Here is a 21,704-nt window from a genome sequence, read left to right as displayed (position 1 = left end):
TAAACGAATAAAGGACAAGGCCATGATACCATTCACAGTATTATCATTATGAATAGAAAGAGACAGATAAAAAAAATAAATAAATTGTACACTGTAAAAAATGTCTGAAATTAACAGGGAAATCCTGTAAAATCACAACGGAAAAAAAAAAAACTGTAAAAAGAAAAACAATAGAGTAGTATTTAATTGACAGCAAAAATTTGTAAAATATGGAACGGAACTGAACTGTGAATTTAACAGTACAAATTTGTGCAAATAATCATATACCATTGTAGAATTTACAAATAACTGTAGTTTAAACACAGAAAAACCGTAATACTATAAACTGTACAATACAGTTAAAATTACAACATGACAGTGTTAAAATAATGTTTTTTTCTGTTAATTTGAATTTTATAATTGTTTTAGACTTTACACATAAGAATCATCACCAATACAGTAAAATACTTGAAAGAAGAGGTGATGTGTCTGTTTGACCTACATTCTGGAGGGATATTTAAACATAAGGTCATCGTTTTGCACTATTTTATCTGCTAGATAGACAATTAATAGCATATCTCTTCCATATATTTGCATTGTAATTATTAAAATTCAAATATAAAGAAAAGATTAATTGTGCATTGTAATAATTATGAATTAATGATTAGATAGATGATAGACATGATAGATAGACAGATAGACAGATAGACAGATAGACAGATAGATAGATAGATAGATAGATACAGTATTTGTTAGTAGGTAACATACTTTTAAACATGACAGTAACAAAGTTTAATCTGTGTTTACATAATTGTACAGCAAAAAATAACATTTGTGTTTGAATTATTGGAATTTCTCATTGATATTTAAACCCACGGTAATCTCAGTGGTAAGTAAACTGTTTTGTTTATCCTTGCCATGGTATGCAAACCGCCAATAAAATCCAAAGAAGAAGAAGGAGGAGAAGAAGAAGTCGTCAACGTCAACTAGTTTGAGCGCGATATTTTCTGCTGAACACTCGTCAAAATGGAAAGGTAAATTATTCATAAGAAATGACGTGTCTTTTTGTAGTTTCAAACGTTAAAAGTATAGTTGAAGACCGAGCGTCTATAAATCATGTGTTGCTGCATGTTGTACAAATTATTTCCCTGTTCTCTGTCTCTCCCAGCGATGTTAGGTAGCCTACCTGCTAAAAAGTTATCAGATTGTTAACTTTGCTAATTTTGTGTAGCAGATACAAGGTCTATTAGAAAAGTATCCGACCTTATTATTTTTTTCAAAAACCATATGGATTTGAATCACGTGTGATTGAGTCAGCCAAGCTTGAACCTTCGTGCGCATGCGTGAGTTTTTTCACGCCTGTTGGTTGCGTTATTCGCCTGTGAGCAGGCTTTGAGTGAGGAGTGGTCCACCCCTCTCGTCGTTTTTTTCATTGTTTAGGAATGGCTCCGAGACTGCCGCTTTGCTTAATCAAAACTTTTTCAGAAACTGTGAGGGACATCAAAGTGGACACCATTCGAGAAATTCAGATGGTTTTTGGTGAAAATTTTATGGGCTTCAAAGAGATTACGGAGTGTTACTGTCGTTTTAAGGACGGCCCAGAGCGACTGGTGGTGCGCCGTGCTCCGAAGCCGCCATCGACAGGCTGAGCGACCATTTCATTTCTAAACGGATGGCTGTATGGATCCATGACCATCGTGTGCAATTTCTCTGGTTATCACAAGAGCTGGACATCAACCATTTTCCGGCAGATTTCACTTTTAACAAGAGATTTTGTCATGGAAAGCCGAGCGGAGGCTTCGCGCGTCACGATGGATTCGCTACTGGAGCGAGACAAAACCACCTCCGTTTGGTCTCACAGGACGGCTTTGAGATGGCGTTCAGACAGCTGTCGGTGGTTTTTCCATCAAGTGATTATCCGAGAAATTGTAGATGTGCCTGGACATGCCAGAACATGTCCTGTGAGGCTTCATCACGGCGTTGCTTTGCGCCATGCGGCACAAACGCGACGCGTGGAATTCCTCCGCACGTCTGTCTCAATGTGCCGAAAAAGTGCTGATGTCCACGTCTTTTCACAATTCCTGTGCTAGTCAGATGACATCCCGGATAAAACACAGTGTCCAGTTTGGAAATGAATGGCACATTCCACTGTTACAGGAGTTTTTGTAATGGAAAGAGGAGCGGAGGCTTCGCGCGGTGCCGCATGGAGCAAAGCAACGCCGTGATGAAGCCTCACAGGACATGTTCTGGCATGTCCAGGCACATCCACAATTTCTCGGATAATCACTCGATGGAAAAACCACCGTCAGCTGTCTGAACGCCGTCTCAAAGCCGTCCTGTGAGACCAAAACGGAGGTGGTTTTGTCTCACTCCAGTAGCGAATCCATCATGACGGGCGAAGCCTCCGCTCGACTTTCCATGACAAAATCTCTTGTTAAAAGTGAAATCTGCCAGAAAATGGTTGATGTCCAGCTCTTGTGATAACCAGAGAAATTGCACACGATGGTCAAGGATCCAGACAGCCATCCGTTTAGAAATGAAATGGTCGCTCAGCCTGTCGATGGCGGCTTCAGAGCACGGCGCACCACCAGTCGCTCTGGGCCATCCTTAAAGCGACAGTAACACTCCGTAATCTCTTTGAAGCCCATAAAATTTTCACCAAAAACCATCTGAATTTCTCGAATGGTGTCCACTTGGATGTGCCTCATAGTTTCTGAAAAAATTTTGATCAAGCAAAGCAGCAGTCTGAGCCATTCCTAAACAATGAAAAAATGACGAGAGGGGTGGACCACTCCTCACTCAAAGCCTGCTCACAGGAGAATGACTCAACCGACAGGCGTGAAAAAAAACTCACGCATGCGCACGAAGGTTCAAGCTTGGCTGACGCAATGACACGTGATTCAAATCCTTATGGTTTTTGAAAAAATAAGGTCAGATACTTTTCTAATAGACCTCGTATATCACAGAAGCATAGTCGATTGTCAGGTTAACTCAAAAAGGCAATTTAGTTAAAAGAAACAATGTCGTTTTATTTATTTCAGTCGTTGATAGATGGGGAACTATTAACTTTATGTTGCTACGTTTGCTGCTGGCTGCTAATATTATATTTTTTGTTTTTTCGAGCCCCTTATGTGGGCTATCCCCAAGATGCTAGCATAGTATACAGTGGTGGTAATATCAGTTACACAATGTAGTCTTTTGGCCCAGTCACACGGCAAACGACGATTCCTGAACGAAGGGAAAAAGTAAAAAACGTCACAATTCGTTGAGAAACGGTGGACGAAAGAGCTTTTATCACCGAACAGTCTGCGAAGCAAAAGCGCAAAAGGGACGAAAGAGGAAATTAACAAAACCGAAGCTCACGATCTCGACGAAACGCACCTGGAGCCACAACTGGAGCAGAGTGTGTCTGCGTCTCTGCATTCCAGGACTCGGCGCTGGGACGGAGCTCAGCACCTGAGTCCTGGAGAAATTGCAAACAGAATCTGTGGAGATCTGTGCGCACGTCGGTGGACCACCTGCTCTGGTTCCTCGTCCAGAACGAAAGAGGGATCATGTCCATCATTATCAGAATCCACACTGTCTGTTGACACTCTGCGCACTCCGTCTTCCTCCAATTAAAAAAAAAAAAAAGTGCGCCGTGGTCACTGCTGTATCACAGTATTATGTTCTAAGCCATATATATTTATTTATAACAGAAAACTGTCAAAAGGGAGAATAAATATAAATATAAGTGTAAAGATGTTTGAATATATCAGAACAGTAAATTAATCAGTGCGTGTGAACGCGCGCATTGACTCACATGTGCGGTTATTTCCACCAGCTGATCACTGATCCACAACGTGAATTCTTCCTTCCAGAACAGCTCTTTATATAATCATTTTGATTCATCTACCTGTTGCCACATGTACAGAAGGACTGGATTGTCATTCCTACACTCAGATTGTTATATTTAATAAAAATAATAAGCGCACGCAGGAGCTCCTGCTGCCGCTGATGCTGCATTCAAGTACCGTCGGAAATTACACTTTTTTGTTGTTTCAAATTCAACAGTTGCTTGTGGCAAAATAATTAATTATATCCACACAAAATATTAATTTTGGCCTATGTAAGGTGCCTGAGCCCATTGAAGCTGCCCCCCCCACACATAAAAAAAAAATCAAAGCAAGCAAGCTGTTTGCCTTGTAATTTCCGATGTACATGAACGCAGCAGCAGCCTCAGCGCTCACAAACCGGTGTTCTGTCGAGCGGAGGTGCGTCGTCGAGATGAGGGTCCTCGCGTAACTGCATATGTGCGCACTGAAAAAAATTACTTGACGAAGTTCGGTTATTTTGATGAGCAAGTAAATGTATAAATTGTTCATCCGAACGTAGTAATGTATAAAATTTACTCACTATAAAACGATAAGTATTTTTAACCTGGAGTTAGCTTATTTCGAAAGGCAAAATATACATATACATACATTTTTGCTCCTAACGTAAAATACAGAAAATGTTTTACTTACTAGGCTATAAATACACTGAATACAATTAATAAAAAAAAACTGACGGAAAAAAAACAAAAAAATGCGCATGCGCAGTTGCGCTTCGAGCGAGTTACATCATCTCCACATGTGCAGTAGCGCGACGCACCTCATCTCGACGTTCACCTCATCTCGACGGGACACCGGCTTCTGCGCTGTGTGAAAAGGTTCAGCTGCTCCAACGAAGTCAAATTAAACAATAATGTTACAAAAACTACACAAACGCTTAAAAAACGTCAAGAACGACAGCAAAACCAGACACAGACGAATTGAGGGTTTCACTGCCCTTCGTTCAAAATTTTCAACAGTTTAAAAATCCTGACGAAGCGCCCGCTGCAGGAACAAGGCTGCACGAAGGCTAAACGATGCCAACGACAGTCAACGAAGGTCCAGATTTCTTGTTTCGTCAGGTCTTCGTCACCCTTCGTTAAGTGCCGTGTGACTGGGCCATTAGAAGAAGGTAGTTTTGAACATGATTGAGTGTAGTTTTTGCAGCAGAATGTTGCACACATTGAAGGCTTATGTGTTGCACTGTAGGATTCATAGAAATGAACCACGTTGTGTGTAAGTGTGGAAAGCACTGATTGCAGGCAGACATTTTGCACCTATGCAGTATTTAAGGGTCACTTCTATCTATCTTGGCTCAGCAAAAAAGGCACACAAAGTTCTCGCTGTTTATCTTTCTGTGGCAAATTTGCCAGTTCATGTGCGGTCCAACACTGATCTTATGTCCCTTGTCTTGCTGTGTGGAGAGGATGACCTAAAACACTTTGGATGTGCTAAACTTTTTTCTGACACATTATTGGATTTGAAAGATTTAGAAGAAAATGGAGTCACTGTAGGAGGGGAAACAGTTCAAGGGGCTTTGTACTGTATTGCTGGGAATAATTTAGGGTCGCATGGCATTGGCGGGTTTACTGAAAACTTTGGTCATACTTATTTTTGCAGATACTGAAGGTCACCAAAGACGAATTTCATAAAGACCCAAATCTATGCTGCTGTCGCCTTTCTGTCTGAGGAGAGCACAGAAGTCAAAGGAATAAAACTGAGGTCAGTTTTCAATGACTTGCCAAACTTTCATGTATGCCAACCCGGTCTACCACCTTGTTTAGGCCATGACATTTTTGAGGGTGTCTTGTCCTATGATCTTGCTCTGTACTTGAAATATTTCATCAAAAAAAGAAAATGGTTCACATGTACCCTTTCGAACAGACGAAGCAAACAATTCAAGTACAAAGGTTCTGATGCTCTCCCGAAGCCATGCACGGTCAAATCTGGTGCACTTAAACTCTCTGGTCAAGCTGTCCAGAACTGGAATTTTTTGAGGTTGCTACCTGTTCTAATTGGCAACAAGGTCCAAAATGCTGATGATGAGGTGTGGCAGTTGACTCTCCTTCTCAAAAATATTGTCGATATGATTTGTGCACAAAAGATTTCGTTGTCACAGATAGCTTATCTTGAAGTCATAATCCAAGAGTATCTTGATTCAAGAAAGTTTGTTTCCTGAGAGTACTCTAAAACCAAAACTCCATTATATGAGACATTATCCCTCACTAATTATGAAATTTGGCCCCCTTATCAGATTATGGACAATGAATTTTGAAAGTAAACAGTTACTTCAAGAGATGTGCCAGGCATTTGAAAAACTTTAAGAACATTTGCTTAACTTTTTCTGAAAGGCATCAGATGTTTCAGGCATATGTCTCGGCAGGATCAGCATGCAGCACGCTTCTGCAAATTAAAAATGGTTGTGCTTTTATTCCCAACCTTTACAGTGACACAATCAATCATGCTGTCAGTAAATTTGGATTTTCAGAAAATGATACTGTTGTCTCTACAGAAATTCAGTACAAAGGTACATCATACAAGAAGGGTGATTTCCTGGTCTTGAATAATGAGGAGTCCATGGAATTTGGGGAGCTTGTCATTTTAATTCAGGATAATGCCACTGTGTATTTTGTTATGGACACTCACAAATCTGACCAGCTTCCCAAATACCATCTGTACTCTATGACAAAACAAAGTACAGGAATACAGTGTGTTAACATTAATGACTTGGTAGATTTTTATCCATTAACATCATACATCAGTGATGGATACAGAGTCATTCCACTGAAACACAGCATTTTGTCAAAGTGATCTTGGCCATGTTTGTAGAGATTTAAAAGTGGCCGTAAAATGATTAAGGACAAGTTTTAGAGCATATGTGGCCTCAAATGGTGAATGTAATGATAATTTCAGCCTTTAGTGGTTCTCTGTTTTTGATCTTCCCTGACTAGGTTGCATAGTTTTGAACATATTTCATGTTGGAATTAGAGTTGTGTGTGGATAGATATGTACATTGTTCCTGAGTAAATGTGTCAGGTTATTTTGTAATATTTCCTTTTATGTCTTAAATGCAAATTGCAGAGATGACTGAATCATTTCTATGTTCCACCATCACGGAGGTTTTGCCTGACCTGGTCTAGAGGATCTCCCCCAGAATTTTATTTAACAAAGCAAGTCAAATTTTGTATATTCTGGTAAATTTTAATAAGTATGAAGCCCACTGAAACAAAGAAAAGTCACTTCAAACTATGAGAGTCTGGGGGATCGCCCACAGAATTTTTTTTAAAAGAGCAAGTCAAATTTTGTATATTCTGGTAAATTTTAATGAGTATGAATCCCACTGAAACAAAGAAAAGTCACTTCAATCTGTGAAGTAAAAACACACTATTGATTATGGGGGGTCCTCCCCCAGAAATTTTTTAAAAGAGCAAGTCAAATTTTGTATATTCTGGTGAATTTTAATGAGTACGAAGTTTTCTGAAACAAAGAAAACGCACTTCAAACTGTCAAGTAAAAATTCTTTGTCTTCTGTAGTATTTTGATCTGTTGTAATCCGGTGAATGCACCAAATGGGTGCTGTGTCGCTGTACAGTCAATAAAATACTAAATTAAGGCCTAAAGCAACTGACAACGTTGTTCTGCTGTGCACAAAGTAACACTGTCACCAGTTTTGAAAACGCATGTGCACTGAGAAACTCAAAACTGGCTTATTCACATTTAATCTGTAAAATGGTCTCACTCCTAAAACAAACTGGGGCTGCAACTAACGATTATTTTAGTAATCGATTTTTTTTTTTGTTTTTTTTTTTTTTTTTTACTTACATGTGAGTTTTGCCATTATTTCTTGAAGTGAGTTATTATTAAAAGGCCTTTATCATGCAACATCCTTTGACCTTGTAATAAAGTTATGATGTTATATTCTCATCAAAAACATACCTGTTTTGAGAGATTTCCATCAGGTTTCATCCGATTATGAGCATTTTTAGATGCCTACAGAAACTCTCTCAACCACTGACAACATATTACAGCAAGAGTCCACAAAAGTATTTTAAAGGCCTGTCTAAAGGGTAATATGTGATCTTTAGTAAGTTATTTTCATGAAAAAGACACAAATGTGCAATTTACTGCATTTTTTGGGGGGGGGGGGTAAAAATACAGCTTAGATGTGGTTTGACCGAAACAAATTGTCATTACACTTAACCAGTTGTATATAATTCTCATTTTACATTACTTAGTCCACATTTCATTTTATTTTACCTTATGTTTATATTAGTTGTAGCAGGGGTGGTGGCCAAGTGGTTAATGCGCTTGGTTTCAGTTCGGAAGGTTCTGGGTTCAAATCCCACCCCTGCCACATTTCTCCATGTAATGTGGAGTTGCGTCAGGAAGGACATCCGGCGTAAAACCTGTGCCAAATCAACATGCAGATCCACCTTGGATTTGCTGTGGCGACCCCGAGTGCAAACAAGGGAGCACCCGAAGGGACTTACTTTATGTTTATATTAGTTGTGCATATACTCTGAATAATTTACCGTTAAATTTCACGATCTTTCATTTGGCTAAAAATTACTCGCACCACGGAAAGCACCTTTGCACTCAAATCTCGTTGTAATGGAAATTACAATGACAAAGGCGATTCTGATTCTTCTGATTATTATTATTAATATACAAGTAAAAATAAATAAATTATAATTCGTAATACATTTGACCCTTTTACGACAACAAACACAGCCATTATTTATTATACAGAAAACATGCACACAAACCGTGCTGATGCAAACTGCTTAATGCTAACTATCATTGAAAACGCCATCGACATGCTAACGCATTAGCATCGGTCCCATTTTTAAGTTATAAAATACATCTATCAACTGTTTTAGAAGACCATAACAGGTCGGTTTAATATAAAAAAGGTAAATACAACCTCTGGCAAAAATTATGGAATCACCGGCCTCGGAGGATGTTCATTCAGTTGTTTAATTTTGTAGAAAAAAAGCAGATCACACACATGACACAAAACTAAAGTCATTTCAAATGGCAACTTTCTGGCTTTAAGAAACACTATAAGAAATCAAGAAAAAAAGATTGTGGCAGTCAGTAACGGTTACTTTTTTAGACCAAGCAGAGGAAAAAATTATGGAATCACCCTGTAAATTTTCATTCCCAAAACTAACACCTGCATCATATCAGATCTGCTCATTAGTCTGCATCTAAAAAGGAGTGATCACACCTTGGAGAGCTGTTGCACCAAGTGGACTGACATGAATCATGGCTCCAACACGAGAGATGTCAATTGAAACAAAGGAGAGGATTATCAAACTCTTAAAAGAGGGTAAATCATCACGCAATGTTGCAAAAGATGTTGGTTGTTCACAGTCAGCTGTGTCTAAACTCAGGACCAAATACAAAAAACATGGGAAGGTTGTTAAAGGCAAACATACTGGTAGACCAAGGAAGACATCAAAGCGTCAAGACAGAAAACTTAAAGCAATATGTCTCAAAAATCCAGAAATGCACAACAAAACAAATGAGGAACGAATGGGAGGAAACTGGAGTCAACGTCTATGACTGAACTGTAAGAAACCGCCTAAAGGAAATGGGATTTACATACAGAAAAGCTAAACAAAATCCATCATTAACACCTAAACAGAACAAAACAAGGTTACAATGGGCTAAGGAAAAGCAATTGTGGACTGTGGATGACTAGATGAAAGTCATATTCAGTGATGAATCTCGAATCTGCATTGGGCAAGGTGATGATGCTGGAACTTTTGTTTGGTGCCATTCCAATGAGATTTATAAAGATGACTGCCTGAAGAGAACATGTAAATTTCCACAGTCATTGATGATATGGGGCTGCATGTCAGGTAAAGGCACTGGGGAGATGGCTGTCATTACATCATCAATAAATGCACAAGTTTACGTTGATATTTTGGACAATTGAAAGGACGTTTGGGGATGATGAAATCATTTTTCAAGATGATAATGCATCTTGCCATAGAGCAAAAACTGTGAAAACGCTCCTTGCAAAAAGACACATAGGATCAATGTCAGGGCATAGGGTCAATGTCAACGAGCAGACATTGACCCTGGAGCAGCGAGTGGAGGAACTGGAGCAACATTCTCGTATGAACGATGTGGTCATCTCAGGAATCCAAATTAAGCCGCGCTCGTACGCGCGTGCGGTTGTTGGTGGTGGTGAGGAGCCCAGTGAGCAGGAGACGCTCTCTGTGGAGCAACAGGTGGCATCCTACCTCCAGAGTAGAGGGATAGAGTTGGACCTGGAGCACATTGAGGCGTGTCACACTCTGAGACAAACCGGAGAGAGGCCAACCGTCATCGTAAGATTTGCCAACAGAAGAAACAAAAGGGCACTCTTGAAGCAAAGATTCAAACTAAAAGGAACAAATGTATTCATGAATGATCACTTAACCAAAAAGAATGCCGATATAGCCAAGAAAGCAAGAAACCTAAAGAAACAGCAAAGAATTCAGCAAACGTGGGTAACAAATTGTAGGATTCTCATCAAACTGAATGGTACACCAGAAGAAGCAAAAGTTATGGTGGTGAGAAATATAGAAGAGCTTGACAAATATAACTGAAAGATAAAGGTAACAATGTGAGACTCTATACACCACCATGAACATTACAACAAACATATTTACACCAAAGAACAACAAAGATACAGATTTGTTACAGAGAATCTTACAATTTAAACAAAAGGAACTGGAAACATTTAAATATACTGAGCACAACACACAAGATCAGGAAAATGAAACTGACCCGGTCAACAACCTTCTTGTTTCAATAAATATGAACTGTGATTACTATACACAAGACCAGTATACAAATGTTACGACTTCGGACGACAAATTGTCAATCATACATTTCAACAGCCGAAGTTTGTACACTAATTTTAACTCTATAAAGGAATATTTGCAACAGTTTATATCACCATTTAGTATTATTGCCATATCAGAATCCTGGTTACAAAAGGAAAAAGGTATTGATTTTGATTTAGAAGATTATGAGTTGCATTATGTAAACAGGAAATACAAAACAGGAGGTGGTGTTGCATTATATATTCATAAAACAATTCAGTTTACGGTTGTAGAAAGTATGTCAGTAACAATAGATGGAGTAATGGAATGTCTGACAGTCGAAATAGACAACAAAAAGAAGAAAAATATTATTGTAAGTTGTGTATATCGGTCACCTGGTTCAAGTATTGACATTTTTAATGAACAAATGGAAAAAATGTTCTCGGAAATAAGTACTAAAAATATATTTGTCTGTGGGGATTTTAATATAGATCTTTTGAATCCTGAAAAACTGAAATCAATAGATGCTTTTTCTGACACAATGTATAGTATGTCCCTTTATCCAGCAATTACAAAACCAAGTAGAATAACATCTCACAGTGCCACAATAATCAATAATATCTTTACGAATATTATTGAAAATCAAGTTACAAGTGGCCTGTTCATATGTGATATCACTGATCACTTACCTGTTTTTATTGTTTATGACTGTGACCTTAAAAAAACTAATCATGACAGAGAAGTAGTCCATAAACGAATAAGAACAGAAGAAACAATAAATGCTTTCAACAGCAGTTTAAGTATACAAGACTGGAGTACAGTCTACAGTGAGTCAGATGTAGATGGTGCATATAGCAATTTTATAGATATTTTCTGCACGTTGTATAAAAAACATTGTCCCCTTAAAGAATACTATAAAAATAAAAGATACAATAAATGTCCTTGGCTAACTAAAGAAATATTAAAAGCCTGCAAAAAAAAAAAACAGCCTTTATAAAAAATGTATTAATTCAAAAACAAAAGAAGCTGAAATAAGATATAAAGTATATAAAAACAAATTAACAGAAGTCATCCGAATAAGTAAAAAGTTGTACTATGATGAAATTCTACAAAAAATAAAAACAACATCAAAGAAACTTGGAACATTTTGAACAACCTAATTAAACCAGGATCTTCCAATACAAGATATCCAGATTATTTTATTGATAAAAATGTTCATGATTACAACATGAATAATATAGTGAATGGTTTTAATAAATTTTTTGTACATGTTGGCCCTGATTTGGCAGCTGAAATCCCAAATCCAGGAATTCAGCAGTCTAATGAAACTATAAAAAGAAACATAAATTCAATTTTTCTTTCAGCAACAAATGAACAGGAAATAAAAGACATTGTTAATAAATGCAGAAACAAACTGTCTACAGACTGTCACGATATAGACATGGTATTAGTCAAAAAAGTCCAACAACATTTCAAAACCTCTGACCTATATCTGTAATTTGTCATTCCAAACTGGATGTGTTCCGGAAAAAATGAAAATTGCAAAAGTTATACCACTGTACAAAAATGACAACAAACATATTTTTACCAATTATAGACCAATTTCTTTACTCCCACAGTTTTCAAAAATCCTAGAAAAATTGTTTGACTCTCGTTTGGAAAAATTCATAGAAAAATATCAGTTAATAAACGAAGGTCAATATGGTTTTAGAAAGAAAAGAACCACTTCAATGGCTGTTATTGAGGCAATAGAAGAAATTACTAATGCATTGGACAGAAAAAGATATGCTGTTGGAATATTCATTGATCTTAAAAAAGCATTTGATACAATTAACCATTCAATTTTAATCAACAAATTAGAGAATTATGGTATCAGAGGAGTTGCAGGAAATTGGATAAAAAGTTATCTTACAGATAGGGTCCAATACGTGGAAATGGGAAATTACAAATCTGAATGTCTTGGCATTGCTTGTGGTGTCCCCCAGGGGGCAGTGTTGGGTCCCAAATTGTTTAATATGTATATTAATGACATTTTTAATGCATCTAGATCATTGAAACTAATATTATTCGCTGATGATACAAATATATTCTACAGTAGTGATAATTACAATGAACTTATAAATACTGTAAATGACGAACTAAGTAAAATAAAAAATGGATGGACAGTAACAAATTATCATTAAATTTAAATAAAACAAAAGCAATGATATTTGGTAATTATAAGGTTAAATCTAAATTACAAATATGTATAGACAGTGTCCAAATTGAAAACTCAGCTGAAAACAAATTTTTAGGAGTAATAATAGACAGTAAATTAACATGGAAAGCCCACATCAGACACATAAAAATGAAAATTTCAAAAAGCCTCTCTATTATGAATAAGGTAAAGCAATTTCTTGATCATAATGCACTCCGTACATTATACTGTTCTTTAGTTCTCCCATACTTAACATATTGTGTTGAAGTGTGGGGTAACAACTATCAATGTTCAACACAACCACTATTTATACTACAAAAACGAGCAATAAGGATCATACATAAAGTTGGATTTTTAGAACATAGCAATAATCTTTTTATGCAATCAAAATTGCTTAAATTTCATGATCTTGTAAAATATTCTACATTACAGATTTTATTTAAGGTATTTAACAAATCACTGCCAAGTAACATTCTAAAGTTCTTCTCAGTTAAAGAGTGTGTTCATAATCTTAGAGGTTTTGCCAAATTCACATTATTAAAAGTTAGAACCACTCGGAAAATTTTTTGTGTGTCTGTCTGTGGAGCAAAGTTATGGAATGGTTTGGACGTCAGACTCAAGCAATGCCAAAGCATTCATGAATTCAAGTCACATTATAAACAGAGGGTCTGGGATCGGTATAGAATGATTGAGACTTAACAATAAAAGCCATTTTACATTCATGGCTCATGACTCTGTATCACAATTGTTGGTTTGTGCATTATATGTTTCTTTCTTTCATATGTTTGGTTCTTCATCATAATTGGTATTGTTGTCTCTTATCATTGTTGGTATGTTTTTTATATGTTTGCTTTCTTACCGTAATTGGTATTGTTGTTTTCTTACCATTGTTGGTATGAGCATCATATGTTTGTTTTCTTTGCCATAACTGGTATCGTTGATTTCTTACCGTTGTTGGTATGTGCTTGTCGCTTGTTTATTATACTGGTATTGTTTTCTTGCTGCTGTTGGTATCTATTGTGGGAATTTACAAGTATTTAAATGTATTATTTTCTTAATTTTCTATCTAATTGACGGGAAGCAGCTATGCACTTTATGTTAAATTTGAATAAAGGGGTGGGATTAAATAAGTTTTCTTCCTCCCACTCCTTTTTGAGCAGATTCAATGTTCTGAGTTAATAGTAAATTCAGTTTTTTTGTTTTTTATGTTATTGTTAAATTGTTTTCTGTTTTTTTTTTTTTTGTTTTCTGTATTTCTTATCCTCTGCTCAAATAAAATAGATGATGATGATGATGATGATGCACGTTTTAGTTTGGGGGATGGAAATTTACAGGGTGATTCCATAATTTATTCCTCAGAATTGAGTGATTCCATATTTTTTCCTCTGCTTAGTCTAAAAAAGTAACCGTTACTGACTGCCACAATCTTTTTTCTTGATTTCTTATAGTGTTTCTTAAAGCCAGAAAGTTGCCATTTGAAATGACTTTAGTTTTGTGTCATGTCTGTGATCTGCTTTTTTTCCACAAAATTAAACAACTGAATGAACATCCTCTGAGGCCGGTGATTCCATAATTTTTGCCAGGGGTTGTATTACTCACAGACATATGCTCTTTAGGGTTTTAGCGGGGGAAAATTAAGGTAAAGCGACAAACCATCGAAACAAAGTCGGATCATTGCTTCATTGGTTCAAAGCAAAGCCACGCCTCGCTCTACCTGAGGAGTGTCTGCCAATGTTCCCACGAAGACAGAGAGGAGAAGGACCGTGGCTCATAGCAAGCAGTAAACAGAGCGGAGAGGAGTGAAAATTCACACTGTCCCTTCCTCCGCAGTCCACGCTGACATTGCTCCTGTTTTGATTAGCGCAGAATGGAATGTTGCTTTGACAGTGAGACTATCATATTTCGGCCCCAAAACACGCACGACACCACGTGCGCACATGTATGTGTGGTTAAATTTTCCAAATGACGGAAATCCGTCGCGGTGACGGGGAACTTTAACCCATGCACTAAACGAACAAGTTTGCTGACTAAATTTAACATTTTAAACATGTAACCATCACTGAAATCCAATGTTGAATTCACATGTTTAAAATGTTAAATCTACATGTTACGTTGTAAATGTGTTTGCGGTTTGATTCTTTTTTTTTTTTCTTTTTTTTTTTTTACAGTATTGTTCTGGTAACCACAGCTGCCAGTGTTTTTCCGTAAAAACGTAATTTTTTTTTACAGTGTACAATAACAAAAGTAAAGGGTTTCTTTAACATTAATTCTTTAAAAAAAAATCCTTATACAGCATGACAGTTTTATGATATTTGGGAGAATCTATAAGCTTAACACTGTTTATATATTCTTCAAATTCAGCCAGAAGTCTGTAAATCCCTTTACAGTACTCTGCATTTTTGAAACAAACAATATTAAAAGGTTGATAATGTATTCAATGATCTCTCCCACAATGCTGGTGTCTGTTTCTGCAACCCTCCTGTCCTGTGCACCGGCAAAATTTCCTATATATTAATTGTGTAAATTGTGTCGGTGGCATGGCCCAAGCAGTGGGTCACCCCTTTGAGTTTGGTCTGCTTGAGGTTTCTTCCTCAAATCATTAGTTAGGAGTTTTTTCTTACTGCTGTCACCTGTGTGCTTGCTGTAGGGGTTGGCGAGGTTAGACCTTACTTGTGTGAAGCGCCTTGAGGCAACTTTGTTGCTATTTTGCGCTATATAAATGAAAAGTTAACATGGTGACGTCACAGGCTGGTAACTAGCTGCAAACTGTTTCGTTTGTGTGTAAATATATCCTCTGTGTCACATAGGTAAAAGCCAGTGAGAAATAAACAGTTCTAAAACCGAAAATGCTGTTTGTGTAACCTTATAACACCTCTGCCGTCATTTACAAGATATTTTGCAGATGTCAGCGTGCATGCTAACTTCCGCTAACTAAGCTAACTTCCTAAGCATTAAATTTGTCTCATTAATACGTGCAAATGCACAGAGGGTGATCTAAAAATATTCCTTGATTTGCACAACTTCTGCTCTTGTCAAAAGCTCATATACACACACAAAGCGTCCTGCAGATGCAGTTAAAACATAAATGTTGTTGATTGATAGAGGGGGTTTAATTGAACATGTCACATTGTACATGACAATAGGATCTTAATTAAACAACTGCAAATTATAAAGTACACAATGCTCATACAGCTGAGGGTATTTTAGCATTATGTTATATTTTTTAATGTTTTCACAACTTCTAAGACAAAATAAAATAGCTATTTGTTAAATTTATAACTGAATTTACAAGTTATAGTTAATGTAACATGCGAGCAAGTGAAAGACTAATTGTACTTGTATGTTTTCCCTATTTGTATTTATTAATAGTCATTTATTTTAAAAAATAAAGGGCAACTTTTTAAATTTTGGATCTACGTATTTGTGTTTTAGACAAGACTTTATAGCTATACCAAGAGTTTTGCTTTCCGTAGCTGGCAATCAACTCGCCCTATTGAGGTTTCAAATCTCGCAAAATATCAGAGGTGGTTTTCACTGCAAGATGTATATTATATTATATAGTTATTTTTATGGTTTCAAAGCTATCATAGCTTTGAAACCTTTGAGAGCACTGCTGAATCACTTTGTTGTGTTTTTACCCGATTTCTGGAGTAATATATATGTTTCCTTGGTTGTAAATTATGGTTTCTTTGTTCTTTCCTTCTTTGAAACATTAACAGGAATAAACAACTTCAGAAAATGAATCTAATTCTTCAGAAAAACATGATGGTTACGTTCGCTACAAGCGACAGCAAACTAGGTGGAGCCAAAATAGACCACAAGTCCATTTTATGCAAACGCTGAAACAAACAGCAACTGCCAATCCAACTGAATAAGCAACATGATGTCAGCTGGGTGTTCGTTTGAATAAAAAATAATCCAAGATTGTAAAAATGCTCTGAAACAGCTGTTCTGTAAAAATGTTCCTAGTGCATTTTGTAAAGGTTAGCAAGAAATAAACACTTCTAAAACAAACAAAAAACAGTTTTTGTATCAGATAACATATAGTGATTTACAAAACATCTTACAGCGATGTTGGCATGCACGCACCAGAAACACCCATCAACTGTCAAAACCAAATGATTGTCACAGTCATTTGTAGCTAATGTGACCATAAGACCTAGTTCAAAAATAATGAAGCCTAACTGCTGATTTGCACTGCATTTGTCATAAACAAGCCATTATTTTATTTAGCACCATCCAGATTTATCTGTGAGTTGCCTATAGTCTCTTTGACAGGTACTGAAAATTTCATGGAAAAATTCGACACGGTTCCAGAGATATGCACGAAATTTACCCCAAAATTAGCACTTTTTTCCCCCATCAATTTTGTGTGACATTGATATTCATCATCATTTAAAGTTGAATGTTAAAGAAATAACCTTGAATTTTGTCCGTTTGTTTGTGCTTCATACTAACACACAGTAATACCTTTTTGTAAAGGTAGAAATGTTATTTCCTAGAAAAAACATCATGTTTCTAAAGCAAGGTAACTGTCGCTAGTGTAACGCTGAGAATAAGTCCTTGATTTACGAGGTCTGTTAGAAAAGTATCAGACCTTTTTATTTTTTCAAAAACCTGATGGATTTGAATCACGTGTGCTTGCATGAGCCAACCTTTGAACCTTTGTGCGCATGCGTGATTTTTGTTCATGCCTGTCAGTTGCGTCATTTGCTTGTAAGCAGCCTTTGTGTGAGGATGGGTGGAGTCTCTCGTCGTTTTTTCTTTGCAAGGAAATGGCGGAACGACTGGAGCAGCGCGACCAGCCAGGTGGAAACCATTCGGATTATTCAGACGGCTTTTGGTGACGATCCTCTGGGCATCACACAGATTAAGGAGCGGTACAACCGGTTTAAAGACGGTAGCACAGCAGTGGAGAGCGAGTCACGCTCTGGTCGGACATCAATATGCTGAAATGACCAGATCATTTCCAAAGTGAACGTTGTGGTAATGTGGGACCGTCGTGTGACTATCCGAGAAATTGCGGAAGAGGTGGACATCAGCACTTTTTCGGCACATTCCACTGTGACAGAAGATTTGGCCATGAAAAGAGTTGCAGCGAAATTCATCGTCACGAAGCTGATGGCGCAGCAAAAGCGCCACCGTGTTGAAATCTCACAGGACATGTTGTAACACGCCCAGCTCTTGCACCATTCGGAAGATACAGACGGCTTTCGGTGGCTTTTCAGTCGTGTGACATTTTGGCTTCATTATTTTTTAACTAGGACATAAGGTAAAGGAGACTGTAGTCCCACATGTTTTTTTTTGTTTGTTGTTTTTTTGGGTTTTTTTGGTGAGGAGGGGGGGTTCCACTAGGGTAATGGGGGCACCACAGGGCCCCCAAAAGCCTGGCTGCGGCCCTGCACATGTATAAACAGAGCTAACTGTACATAATGAAGCATGCAGAGCGGGGGCGGAGCTAGCCTATTTTTAGGAGTGCTCAAGCACCCCTAATATTATATATATATATATATATACATACACACACACACACATATATACAGAGTTCTAGCTAGCACGTTACGCTATAATTTCGGACCATTACGCTTATTTTGGACTGTTACACTTTTCAATACAGCGTGACTCCAGTTTGAATCATGAATCGAAGCAATGCTTCGATTCAATGGCTCATAGCTCTTTGATTCGCTGCTCTTCAGAAGCGGTAAGTCCGCTTCTTAACCCCTCTGAAAGCCATTAAAATATCATGAGTCACTTTTGTGTGGATTAAAGTCACTAACTGGGACGCACATCTGCAGCTAGAGCTCAGCTCATAGGTATGGAAAGACATTCATGCCACTAATAATGTCTGAAAGGAAATGCTTTTGACAAAAACTAACAGCTTTTATTTCTGTTTATGTCCAGAGTTTAAGGATCCAGTAACCAATTTCATATTTATTTACTTTAAGACTCAATAAAATGTTGTTCAATTTCAACTTAATCAGCTCAACTTAAAGCGCCAAATTACAACAAAAGCCATCTCAAGGTGCCTCACACAGAACAGTTCAACATAAAAAAATTAAATTAATAAAAATTATAAAAAAAAAATCAAATACCTAATTAAAAGCAAAAGTAAAAGAATAAAACATAAAATAAAACTACTCATAAGAAAGAGAATAAAAATAGATTTTAAGTCTTGACTTAAAAATGTGCACGGACTCGGACTGCCTCACTGAGGGCCATGTACTGGCTAACCCAGAATGAGATTGCCCACTCAACAAACTTCCCCAGCCTTCTGGACATGATGAAGGGATTTGGGCTGTTGTACCTGGCTTTTCCTGGCTTCTGACGGATTGTTTGTTGCTGTGACGCCACTCTGAACTTCACACGGTTGTATACGCTTCTTTTATTTCTATTTAGAGACAGACGTGGAAAAACTCACGCATGCGCACGAGGGTTCAAACATGTCTGACGTAAAAACATATGAATGAAATCCATATAGTTTTTGAAAAAAATAAAAAAGGACCTATACTTTGACAGACCTCGTATTTCAGACCTGCTCCTAAATTGCAATTACTATATCCCCTCACCACATTAGGAGATTAAATTATTTGTTATATAAACTGCACCAGAATGCAGGAATTTTATGTATGGGCCATTATCCATTGCTAATATGCGGGTTTTTTTTTAATCATTTTGACAATGAATGCAGCTTTTACAAGCAATGTTTTCACTCTGAAATCATGGGAAATTGTATTTCTGGACATTTAGATTTTAACAATTTTAAAAATGTGCTAAGCACCCCTAAAACTGGAAGTCTAAAATCGCCTCTGATGCACTGACATAAATCGTTTCTTTTCCTTGTTGATTAAACTTTGGCCGGGTAGTTTCCGGACAGAACTTTGAGTTTTTATTTTGCTGCTCACCTCCAGCGCGCTGTGCTGCTGGTACACGTCCGACTCCTGGCTGCTGACGCTCAGACGGGGAACACTTTGGAGGTAAACCGGGGACACCACCTGCGGAGACACCACCGTCTGCGGCATCAGGACGTAGGACTGCTGCTGCTGCACGGCCTGCTGCACCGGCACCAGGTACCGGACCGTCTCATAGGAACCATTCATCGTGTAGGGCAGCGGGGACACCGTCCGGGCCGAGATCACCGTGCCGCCGCTCACCGTCTCTGCCGGAGCCACGTTGACCGTCCGGTAGGTCCTGGTCGTGGTGCCGCTTACCGGCTCCGAGGGGGCAACGTTGACCGTCCGGTAGGTTCTGGTCGTGGTGGTTTTGCGGTTCGTCTCGACGGACATGTCGGCGGATCAACAAAAGCAGCAGCGAAAGTTCGTCCTGAAAAAGTTGGCAGGGACGGACAGAGGTGAGTGACCGAACCCGACTTCCTCCTCTGCGTGGAAGACAGACTGGAGACTCAGGTTTAGGGTTAGGAGTCCTTCCACGGCCCCGCGACCCGATCCCGGATAAGCGGTTTAAGTTAGGTCGGTGAGTGCGTGACTCTTTCCACGGAGGGACAACTGCTGAAGGAGGTGCTGTTTGAGGGAGGGGCCACCGACGTCACCACAGGGGGCGGAACCTTGATGTCACCTGGATGATCTCAGCAGGTTGATCACCTGAACCTGTAAACTCCAAAGAAACGTCAAAAACAAGAAATTAGTGAAAATTTCTTTGTGCTCATTTTCAAACATGTAATTTCGTAATGTTTAAATGGTTAACTTTGCTATTATTTTTTTTGTATGTCTTTGTTAAATTTGCTCTTTTAAAGAATTTTCAGCTCACTATATCCATGGAATTTTTTTTTTTTTTTCGAAAAATTGGGTAAAAAAGAAATTATAAAGTGTTGCATGGATCTGAGTAAGCCAAAAAGCCTATTTTAAATCTGTTACTTTTATCTTCTTTGTTTTTTGGCACCTTAGCAATCGAGTGCAGTGTACACCTTTTAAAAGTTAAATTTTCTCATGAAATTGTATTTATTTATTTCTATTTTTTATGTGTTCAAAATAATCAAATCACATTCGCAGGTCAATGAAGACTGTGGATGCAGAGGATGTTAAGTCATTTTGAAAACCAATGACTCAGCAACAAGACCAATAAACCAGTGTTGGCAGAGTCAACCAGGGTCTGCCAGCGCAATACTTACAGCGCAATACCACAAGTACTACACGCACAAAGACACGTGCTACGTCTACAAGTATTAACGTGTAAAAATCTTCTGCAACAGCCTTGTCACTACCCAAGAATTATTATATTCCTTCATCCGGGTAACAATGTCTGTGATACCAAGTCATTCCATCATGAATGTACCGACTCGGCTGTGGCACGAAATTCCATGAGTCTTCTACGGGAAGGGACAGCGGTGACTACAATACACTTTGTATAATACTCTGCCTCGATTATGAATCTGTCTTGGTCTTGGCCTCAGAGACTCAGGACTTGGACTTGGCTTTGAGGGAGATGGACTTGCCTACAATACTGAACCAGACACTGGTCAACTAGCCCTGTTGGTTGCAGATATCCAATAAATGTTTTTCAGAGTAGTAGTGATGTCATCATGATGTCACTTATACCAGTTCATGATAAACATAAGCTTTGGATCACCATCCTAGCCATGTTGGTTGTGGGGATATCCTGGTGTTGTTTGGGCCATTATGATGCAATAATCATGATGTCACTCACATCACTTATAACGATTCAGTTATTGATATATGCTATGGATCATTCCTGTTAAACTCTTGGTTGTAATGATATCTGAGAAAATGTGTAGGATTGTACATATTTTTATATTCTTTGTTTTCTGACAGCACCTTTCAATAATCCATTTTGTGAAGGTCCAACCCAGATAACTTCAGAGTTCAGAGAATTTGACTCCGC

The 21,704-nt window shown here is 37.9% G+C and overlaps 1 protein-coding gene and 1 long non-coding RNA gene across 4 annotated transcripts in view; one reads left to right on the top strand and one right to left on the bottom strand.

Moving 5' to 3' along the window:
* Positions 1 to 20,338, bottom strand: part of pof1b (POF1B actin binding protein) — a 111,346-nt gene extending 91,008 nt beyond the window's left edge. The window contains exon 1 of one of the 2 annotated variants that reach the window (XM_034177907.1): positions 19,751 to 20,338. In XM_034177907.1, coding sequence (XP_034033798.1) covers positions 19,751 to 20,131 — 381 coding nt within the window. In that variant the 5' untranslated portion in view covers positions 20,132 to 20,338. The remainder of the gene's footprint in view (positions 1 to 19,750) is intronic. The other variant, XM_034177908.1, reaches the window with a different exon arrangement.
* Positions 44 to 15,286, top strand: LOC117517004. 2 transcript variants are annotated; one of them, XR_004562611.1, is made up of 3 exons: positions 44 to 86; positions 10,949 to 10,951; positions 15,078 to 15,286. It is a non-coding gene; the product is annotated as an uncharacterized LOC117517004 (long non-coding RNA). The 2 variants fall into 2 exon arrangements; XR_004562612.1 differs by lacking the exons at positions 44 to 86; positions 10,949 to 10,951 and adding exons at positions 11,575 to 11,589; positions 12,059 to 12,067.
* Positions 20,339 to 21,704: the final 1,366 nt, after the last annotated feature.

This window comes from Thalassophryne amazonica, chromosome 9 (genome assembly GCF_902500255.1).
Source record: "Thalassophryne amazonica chromosome 9, fThaAma1.1, whole genome shotgun sequence".
Classification (NCBI taxonomy): Eukaryota; Metazoa; Chordata; class Actinopteri; order Batrachoidiformes; family Batrachoididae; genus Thalassophryne; species Thalassophryne amazonica.
This window is presented reverse-complemented; position numbering and strand designations above follow the sequence as displayed.